This window comes from Psammomys obesus, unplaced genomic scaffold, assembly GCF_907164565.1.
Source record: "Psammomys obesus unplaced genomic scaffold, mPsaObe1.curated_primary_1811, whole genome shotgun sequence".
NCBI classification, from domain to species: domain Eukaryota; kingdom Metazoa; phylum Chordata; class Mammalia; order Rodentia; family Muridae; genus Psammomys; species Psammomys obesus.
Genome location: NW_026596129.1, coordinates 105,893 through 115,924, shown reverse-complemented (window position 1 = coordinate 115,924; position 10,032 = coordinate 105,893). Strand labels below are relative to the sequence as shown.

General features: G+C 48.4%; 2 protein-coding genes across 2 annotated transcripts; both read right to left on the bottom strand.

Annotated features, from left to right (window-relative positions):
- Positions 1-94: 94 nt before the first annotated feature.
- Positions 95-1,360, bottom strand: Ubl4a (ubiquitin like 4A). Its single transcript, XM_055591803.1, has 4 exons — positions 1,107-1,360; positions 840-945; positions 396-604; positions 95-280 (listed from the first exon to the last, which is right to left on the bottom strand). The coding sequence occupies exons 1-4, from the start codon at positions 1,152-1,154 to the stop codon at positions 170-172; spliced, it is 474 nt and encodes a 157-aa protein (XP_055447778.1). The 5' UTR covers positions 1,155-1,360; the 3' UTR covers positions 95-169.
- Positions 1,361-1,938: 578 nt separating this feature from the next.
- On the bottom strand, positions 1,939-6,217 carry Slc10a3 (solute carrier family 10 member 3). Its single transcript, XM_055591807.1, has 3 exons — positions 6,143-6,217; positions 5,580-5,648; positions 1,939-3,730 (listed from the first exon to the last, which is right to left on the bottom strand). The coding sequence occupies exon 3, from the start codon at positions 3,590-3,592 to the stop codon at positions 2,162-2,164; it is 1,431 nt and encodes a 476-aa protein (XP_055447782.1). The 5' UTR covers positions 3,593-3,730; positions 5,580-5,648; positions 6,143-6,217; the 3' UTR covers positions 1,939-2,161.
- Positions 6,218-10,032: the final 3,815 nt, after the last annotated feature.

Here is a 10,032-nt window from a genome sequence, read left to right as displayed (position 1 = left end):
ACAGAGGAGAACTCAGGCCTTGTACTGTGAGTAGTGCCAAGCACCTAGCAAGAGCTGGGTACATACCAGCTATTATTATCACTACAAGCCAAACTGCGAAATGAGAACACATTTAATGCAACATGCAGCTGTGGCCAGACCTGGGATTTCTTCCCACAATCCCAAAATGCTATTTGGAGAACCCTTTTTCCATAGCCTCAGTCACTTCAGGGTGTAGAAAGCGGCTGGCCAAACGTTCGATGTCATCCAGTGTTAGGCGGCTCAGGGACCTGTCATAATCCTGAGGAGAGAAGACCAGTAGGGTTCAGGAGGTACCAGTGGGAAGGGGTATGCTGTAATAGGTGTGGGCTGGGGCTAGAAGTGTTGGATTGGAGGTCCAGCATTACTGTTCTCACCCTCTGTAGTTGTTCCAGGACCCTGCTGGCATCTGCTACACTGAAGTGACGGGCCAGGACTTTGGAGATCAGCTGCCAGATGGGTGGAGGTGGGGAGTCCACCAGTTTGTGGGCAGAGCCTTCTTCCAGTAGCACCTTCTCCAAAGGCTTAACAACTAGGTTGAGCTTAGAATTAGGCCCAATGTTGTAATCTGACAGTCGTTTCTCATCTGCCAAAGAGAGATTGGTGGAGTTCCTTCCTCACTGCTGTGGGGGTGGCTGGGGAGCAATCCTGCCACAGAGAGCCAGAGTGAAGCACTGCAGCATCTGGCTATGGGGTGGTGGGGGCTCGGCTACTTTTTCCAGATCCAGTGGCATCCAGAGCCCTGATCCATTACACTGGTCTGTACATCCCGTCCCCCAACTTCCTGTGGGGCTCCCTAGCCGGCTCCTTTCCCTAGTTACCTGCTAGGGCCTTGCCCTTGAACAGCAGACGTTGCTGGCGCACGGGGACGTTCAGCTTATCCGAGACCAGGTGCTTCAGTGTAGACACTAGCTCGTCCTCCGACACCTGATCCGGCCGAAGTGCAGAGGCAAGGGCTCAGCCCGAATTCCCTCCGCAGTGAAGCCCTCACGCCCCTTCCTGAGGCCAGCTCTCCCAGCCTCCCCCGCTTGCCCTTGGCCCCCAGCGGCAGGAGTAGGTGAGTGCAGCAGCCTGCAGGGTAACCTTACCTGTAGGCTGCACTCCCGGCCCTGGAGCGCCTTTACGGTCAGCTTCATGGTTTCCAAGGCCGCGTCCCCTACGGCCAATACAAACCCCAACGGTCGCCTGCCGCGCGCTGCCCCCCAAGGCGAGCGCCGGAACCACCCGCTGCCGCCGGAAGCGGTGAAAGGGGCGCGCCCGCCTTGTGGTTTCCTCCTGCGCGTTCTTCAGTCCCTCTTCCGGGCCTTGTGCCTGCCCGGACCCGGGGAAGAATCCGCGGTTTTGGCACTGGGAGCCTTCCGCTGCTGTGGTGCAGGGACGTAGGGATGTCCCGCCCACTGCGATTGAAGCGAGAAACATGTAGGACCAGGCTTGCTTTGCCTGGGAGCTGTGGCTCAAAAAGGACCAGGATGTCAGCTTCACGCAAAGCCGGGCCTGCGCTAACTCCCACCCTGCTGGTGGACCAAGTCAGTGCAAACACACGATAGTGTCTCTCACATAGAGAAATGGTCCAATACTGCCTGCCATAAACCAACGATGACTTTCTACTTCTTGCTTTCTAGTATGGCTGCAAAAATATCCCGACTGAGGCTTGGAAATAGTAGACCCAGGCCTCTGCTCTCTTCATTCATTATAGAACAGAGGCCTGCCCTGTTAATAGAAAAAAGCCTTTGCAGATCTGGGGATACAGCTCAAAGGTGCAACACTTGTCTACAATGTGCAAAACAGAGGGAGTGAGGAGAATGGACTCTGTGCAGGTTCACCAAACGTGTTCACCATCCTGGCCAATACCTGTGTAGACACACCTCTACCCCCCCACCCCCCATCCACAGGCTCCAAGGGACAAAGACTAGAAGGGACTTAAGCTTGCTTTTGTCTTTTATTGAAATATAGTTCTGGGTAGTACCCAGCTGTCTAACTCAGCATGGCCTCTTTGGCACTGAAAGCTGGAAAAAAAACAGTAAAAAAAAGCCTGGATTTGTCTGAGTGCATAGTGCATGAGAACTAAAGGCCTTTGGTACACAAGAACTGTGGGGAGAGTGGAATATGGGGGTTGGGGCTTATAAAACTTGATCCTGGGGGCTCAGGGAACAGGAAACAAGCTCCTGTAAATGAACTGGCCAATAACCAAAGCCAGCATCTCAGAGGTACCACTCAGTGCCACAATGAAAGGGGCTTGAGAGGCATAGTCTGCTTGAAGGCGGCGCAGAGACAGCTGCAGCATGGCTAAGGCTAGCAGGCTGTTTTGCACTCCTACCTCAATGCTGACTGTCCGCCGCTGGGCTACTGGCAGCTTCAGGCACATAGCCAGGCTGTAGCCCACTAAGAGGCCAACCAGGGGTACTGTGAAGCCTACCAGTATAATGGGTAACCTGACTCCCACTAGGATGAAGACCCCCATGTGGTAAGCCAGGAACAGGCCACCCAGGAGAAGTACAAAGCTGAAGGGCTTGATGATCTGTAGCAGTAGCTCAGAGAACTTGGGGAGCTTAGACTTGATCACCACACCTGCTGCTAGGGGGATGGCAATAAACAGCAGGGTTCCCAGTATCTTGGAGATGGGCACATGGAGTGTTTCATGGATGCTGAGAAGGCGGCTGTAGACGGCTGATGATAGTGGCAGCAAACCAGTAGCAGCTACTGTTGAGATGAAAGTCATGGAGATGGCCAGGGTGACATCTCCTCCAAGGAGGAGACTGAAGAGGTAGCTCCCACCACCGCCAGGTGATGAGCACGTAATGATGAGGCCCAGAGCTAAGGCCTTGGGTAGCATGAAAACTTTGGCCATCAGGAAAGCATAGAAAGGCATGACCAGAAACTGGCCCAAGAGGCCCAACAGCATGGGTTGGGGGCTCTGTAGGAGCTCCTTCAAAACTTCAAGTTCCACTTTGCACCCAAATGAACACTTGTTGACAAAGATAAGAGGCAGAAGAAGGTAGAGTATTGGGTTCTCTGAGAAGTGGCCCAAGTTGGCATTGAGAGTAGAAGAGATATCTTCAGTAGGTGATACTCTGATGCAGAAATCTCTCCGTTCTTCAATCAGCAGGGGTGGGGCCTCATGGAGGTCCAAGAGCTGGAGGTGGAGTGGGGCTAGCCCAGCCAGACCTGAGTGGATGCTCACCACAAAGCCACCCCCGCTGCCCCAGGTTATGGCACTCACATTCTTGATGGTCAGCACCTCTGTGTCCAGGGATATAACCCTCAGTGTGGGGCTTGAGCGTGTCCCATTAGCCTGTCCATAGTGGCTAGAAATCACAATGATACCCTCACTCTTCTCAGGGAACTCAAATTCTGTCACTGAGCTGTCCCCAATGCTCAAATAGTGACCATTTGTCAGTGGCCCAGTGTGGCCCAGAGCAGTGCTGATGTTTGCACTAGCCATCACTTGAGCCCCCCATGGTAGGCTGATGAACAGCAGGGCAGCTATAAGCATGCCTCGGAAACTGGTACAACCACCCTGCCCTCCCAGGCCAGGCAATTGCTGGGAGCCACGTCTGCCTCTCCTGACTACCATGGTACTTCTCAAAGGATTGTGTTTATAGGCTCTTTGTGTCTTAGGAGAACACTCTTGCTTGTGCTGTTGGAATGTCCTCAGAAGGGTCCATGGGAAGGTCCTAGTCCTATGTTGTCTTCCTTGATAGTAGAAATTTTCCTGAAAAGAGAAGGGGCAAATAAAATGGCTAATGAAGAGAAGAAACTGTAAGCTCAGGACCATGGTGCTATCGGAGAGCCTTTTGCCTCTAGTTTGGGGGTAGTACTGGCCCTTGCATGCCATTTAGCCACCTCTTCTTAAAGCACAGCTGCCTCAAGAGAGCTGCCAAATTCCATGAACTTGCTTGCCTACTATGGTGACCTCATAGAGATATTCTAATATTGAGGGTTTTAGGAGAGCAATATCTAACCCTGTCACCACTAGCCCATTCCACACTGATCTCAAGATGCAGTGATACCACCACGGGAATGAAATAAAGTGCTTCCTGGAGGGGTAGGTATGGTAGCTCACTCCTGTCATCCCAGGACTTGGGAAGTGGAATCAAGAGAATCATGAGTCTAATATCATCGTCCAGTTACATAGCTAATTCCAGGGCAACCCGGGAGAGTTTGATAATCCATTTCCAAACAAAGAAAATCAAATAAATGGTTTCCTGGGCGGGGAGGGACAAGGAGACTAGTCAGATGAGAACAAAGGGTACTGAGGGGAACAGTGACTTGGGCTGGATCCAGGTCTTTAAATAATAGAATAGGGGAGTCTGAGTACCATTTGCCACCTACAAAGTGGTGACAAGGTGATATGGACTTTGTGGTTCAGGTGACTTACTGAACCAAAGGCTGCAGAGGGTGATACGGCTACTGACATAAGAGTTGGGTGAATCATTGCTGTGGCTACATGTCTTGTCCCACATGCCCTGTAATAATGAAATGGTAGTATTCGTGGGATGCATGTCCTTACTTTCAGGGAAGTTACAGTAGGTCTGGGTTAGATATCCACTGGGTAACCTTCTCTCCCTCTCTTCCTCTTGTTTTTCTGAGACAGGGTTTCTCTGTGTAGCCTTGGCTATCCTGGAACTCACTCTGTAGACCAGGCTGGCTTCAAACTTACAGAAATCTGCCAGCCTCTGCCTCACTGAATGTTGAAATTACAGTCATGCCCACAGAGCCTGGCTGGCAACCTTCTCTTTTGTCAGACCTTCCCATTCTCAGAATTTGAGCTCTCATAACTGCTGCTATATCAGATAGTTTCTCCTTAGAATTTTCTGGCATATACCCTAGCAGAGTCTTTTGTTTGAGACAGGGTCTCTGTATTGGTTGACCTGCCACTCACAAGTAAACTAGGCTGGACTTAAACTCACTGAGATCTGCCTGCCTCTATCTCTTAAGTGCTGGAGTTAAAGGTATAGGTTACCACATTCAGCCCTACTAAAGGCTTTTTGTTGTTGTTGAGCTAGGACCTTACTGTATAGCCTTAGCTGACCTAGATTAATCATGTAGACCAGGCTGGAACTCAGAGATCCACCTGCCTCTGTCTGCCAAGTTGGGATAAAGGTGTGTGCCACATATCCGTTTTACACTTACAGTGGAACATGAGTTTTGTTGTTGTTGTTTGTTTCTAGACAGTGTTTCTCTGTGTGGCCTTGGCTGTTCTGGACTCACTTTGTAGACCAGGTTGTCCTCGAACTCACAAAATCCACCTGCATGATTACAGGCATGTGCTGCCTTGCCCAGCTAAGCCTGAGTATTTCTAAGGGTGGAGTGACTTGGGTCGAAAGGAGGGGTCAGCCTCCAACTATTTCTCAACTGGATAGTTAGCACTTTCTTATCATCATCTGCTAGAACTAGGGCAAATGAGATGACAGTGGACACAGCAGGTTTTATGTTATGGCTTCCCAGGTACCTTAAGCCTGCTAGTGCTTCAGAGACTTTACCCTCTGGTTCCTGATCAGACATTGGTCCCAGGCCTCCACCTATATGGCTTTTACTGATTTTGAGTTTGGGTCACTTACCCTGGGAGCCCTGGTCCAGCCTTGTGTCTCACCGATGAAGAGGAAGGCAGGAAAACCAGAGTAGGGTAACTAGTCAAGTAGAGAGGAAAAGATGTAGGCATCAGAGTGGTCTGAGTCAGTTAAGGGAGAGGCTAAGGGCCATCCACCCATACCCCATCCTTTTAGCAAGGCTGGTGGACCTAACTCACTCCAAGAGTAATTTGGCCTCTATCCTACACCTCTGCTGATAGAGGGGCTGGAAGGAATTAGGGTAAATGTACTTGTGGCTGAGGAAGCAATCCCCCTCAGCAGCTTTTCCACAGCAGCAAAGTGTTGAAACTTAAGGATAACTAGAAGTGATGACCAGGCGTCCTCTGAACTTGGGAATGTGAGGATTGTCAAGTGGTTGGAGAAGTTAGGAAGGGCTCACAACCCCGTGGGCAGTCTTAGGTTCAGGATAGCCTCCACGTCACTCCAGCGCCCACAAGGCCTCTCGCTGGGCCTGGTCTGGGCGGGTGACAACGGACTGCGGACGGAGCCAGAATTCACCTCCCGTCCACCCCTTCCCGGTCGAAGGCTCTCACCTGCTTCCGCAGCCACGGCCACAGAGCTCCGCACAAGCGGCGGCCAGGCCGGCAAATGCCGGCGAGTGAGGCCCGCCAGGGCCTAGTCCCGCCCCCACAGGCTCCGCCCCACTGAGGCTCCACCCGCGTGTTAGGGCTCCGCCCTCTCACAAAGGGCCTCACCTCTGGCGGGCTTTGTCAGAGCCCCACCGGATGTGACGTTTATGGGAGCGACACGCTACCACGTGAGACGTCACTTCCTGAGTCGCCGCTTTTGGCATGTAGAACGGTAAGTACAATCTTGTGTGGTTACCTCCTGGGAAAAATGGGTGGTGAGCGGGGATAGGAATGATGTCAGAGACAGCAAAATTAGTATTGACTTAGAGGTGATGTAGAGGTTGAAGAGATCGCCCAGTGGTTAAGAGCACTTAATACTCTTGCAGAGGACTCCGGTTCGATTCCCCATCACTTGGCAGCTTGCAACCACCGGTAACTACAGTTCTGGGAAGTTTGATACGTTCCTCTGGCCTCTGCCCGTACTGGATGCGTGTGGTGCGCATACAAACATGCAGGCAGGCACTCATACACATAAGTCTTTAAAAAGGTGATTTGTATGCAGGTGATTCTGTTACTGCCATACCTTCTTCTCTCTTTGAAGTGTACAAAACAAACTTGTTTATTATTTGGTTTTGTTATTATTTGTTTTGTTTTCTTTTTCTTTTTTTAAAATGAGGCTTGGAGACCGAGGCAGGCAAATCTCTGAGTTTGAGGCAAGCCTGGTTCCAGGACACCTAGCCAGGGCCACACAGAGAAACCCTGTCTCAACCCCCCCCCCCAAAAAAAAAAAAGAAAGGAATAAAGAAAGAAAGATAATGAGACTTTTGAGATGGCTCAGCTTGTAAAAGCACTTGAGGACTGTCAACACTACTAGTTCAGTGGAAGGAAAGAACTGACTCCTAGAAGTTCTCTGACCTCTGTGAGCATTCACACACATAAATACACAATTTTTAAAAAAATGTTTGTTTCCAGAGTTGCTGGAGAAACTAAAATAAACGAGTACTGCTCTAAAATGAACCTTTTTCTAGAAATGCCTGTAATTCCAAGGTTGAGGCAGGTGAATTGAATTTTTTTCAGAGACAGGGTTTCTTTGTGTAGCCCTAGCTGTCCTGGAGCTCACTCTGTAGAGCAGGCTGGCCTCAAACTCAAAGGTCCGCCTGCTTTTGCCTTCCAAGTGCTGGGATTAAAGATGTGCACCACCACCCAGTAGTACTGGATATTGAAGACTAGGTTATCTTAAAAAAATAACTAAATAAGGGGGTGTGATAACCCAACCTGTAGTCCCAGCACAGGGAAGTAGAGGCAGGAGTTCAAGGCCATTCTCAGCTATATAGAATGTTTAAGGCTAGCCCCAGTTACAGGAGACCTTACCTCACAAAAAACAAGTGCTGGAGAAGTGGAGTGAGGGGTGAATATGATCTAAATGTACTGTATTTGTATATGTAATTACTGAATAATACATAATCTAAAAGCTAAGAAAGTAAAAAATAAGTCTGGAGAGACAGTAGTGAGTACTGCTCTTCAGAAGGACCTGAGCTTGATCACCACATTGTCAGGTGCCTTACAACCTGTAAATCCAGCTCCGAGAGTTCTGACAGCTCTAGATTCCAAGGTAGTCCAGACACCTACAGGCATACATAATTTAAAAATAAGTATATTTTAAAAAAGAAGAGTATGCAAAGCCAGCCTGGTTTGTTAGTGCAGGACTGTAATTCAATTTTCCTGTTGTAGTGCATTCTGAAGTTCTTGTGAAGAAAACTGAACCTAACCTAACACTCTATGCAAGCCAGTCTCTCTGCCAAAATGTACAGTGCACTTTTGTGTATGGCCAAACTGAGCAAAGTGTTTCTTCTTTTTTTTCCAGAGCTGAGGACAGAACCCAGGGTCTTGCACTTGCTAGGCAAGCGCTCTACCACTGAGCTAAATCCCCAGCCCCGAGCAAAGTGTTTTCTTAGCTCACTTGAGCTATAAAAGCAATACTCTGTCACTGTATGCAGTTCCATAGAACCTCTCAATCTGGAGGAGCCATGTTTAGACTCTTACTTATTTTTGAGACAGAATCTCAGAGCTGGCATCAAAGCTCTAATGTAACCGAGAGGATGACCTTGAACTTTGAATCCTTCGGTATGCATCACAACACAAAACCCAGTTTATATGGTGCTGAGGATCAAATTCAGTACTTTGTTCATGCTAGGCAAGCATTGCATTAAAGTGCATTTTTTTAAAAATTGTGTGTGTTTGCATAAGTTCATGTGTACCATGTCTGTGCAGGAACCCTCTGAGGTCAGAGGGTATTGTATCTCCTGGAATTGGAGTTGTAGTTGTAAGCTGCCACAGGTTGCTGGGAACTCAACTCAGGTCCTCTAGAAGAGAAGTAAGTACTCTATCTCTTACAGCCCCATATTGCATGTTTTTTTATAAAATTAAAATTAGTACAGACATATTTCTGTGTGAACATATGCATGCATACATACAGGTATGTATAAATGTTAGTAGTATACATGATCTAAGGCCGCAGTTCTCCATCTGTGGATTGTGACCCATTTTGGGGGTTGAATGAGCCTTTCACATGGGTCACCTAAGACGATCTGCATATCAGATATTTACATTATGATTCACAACAGTAGCAAAATTACAGTTATGAAGTAACAATGTGTAGAGGAATTTTAATTCAGCACATAGCTGCACTGGCAAGAGATTGCATCCAAAGACTTTCCTTCTAGGTCTGTGTGATCTGGCAGGAATGCAGACATGGTGGCATATATCTTTGATCCCAAGAGATAGAGGCAGGCAGATCTCTGTTCAAGGCCAGCCTGATATAGATAATCAGATAAAGATAAAGCTTAGATACAGGCATGGTGGTACAGGCCTTTAATCCTAAACAATGAAGGGAAAGTTAGTTTGTAGAAGGAAGTACCCATGTTTGAAAGTGTGTCTAATTGAGAGGCAGACAAAGTAATAAATCAGAAAAATATTTGACTGAATGGGATATACCCAACTCTCACAAGAACAGGGAGGAAAGGGAAGCTACTTAAGGGAGCAGCACAGAGAAAGAGAGAGAAGGCAGTTTTACAGAGAGAGGCTGAAGAGAGAACAAGCTAGACACACGTGAAGACAGAAGATTAGGACAGACTGCTGGAGCCAGGCAGAATGGTGCATGCCTGTAATCCCAGCACTCAGGGAGGCAGAGGCAGGCAGATCTTGGAGTTTGAGGCCAGCCTGGGCTGCAAAGCAGGGCTACACAGAAACCCTATCTCGAGAAACCAAAACCAATCAACAAAAAACAGATTGCTGGAGTTAGTTTGAAGCCAAGCAGAGCAATTCAGAGGCTGAGAGAAAAGCCAGACTGAATAAGTCAGCTGGGAGAGGAGTTTGCGCCAGAACAGCTGAGTTGAATCAGCCAGCAACAGTTCAGAAAGATCTAGAAAGGGTGAGCTTATTCAGCAGTAAGTCTCAAAAGCTGAAAACACTGTAAGCCTATATTAGATTGTACAGAGACTAGAAACTTCCAGGACTTGGCCTAGGTTAGCAGAGAGAGGCAGTAAGCCTTGGAGACACCAATAAATCAGGAGAATAAAAGTTACTTTTACAGCAACGAGAATAATTTTGTGGTTGGGAGTCACCACAACATGAAGAACTGTACTAAGAGGTCACAGCAGATGTGTGTGTGTGTGTTTGGGTGTGTGTGCCTTTAATCCCAGCATTTGAGAGGCGCTGGAAGGTGGATATTTGTGAGTTCCAGGACAGCCTGGTCTAGTTTTAGGACAGCTAGGGTCATACAGAGAAACTGTCTTGAAAAACTGAACCAAACCAGCCAAACAAACAAACAAAAAGGTTGTAGCATTAGGAAGGTC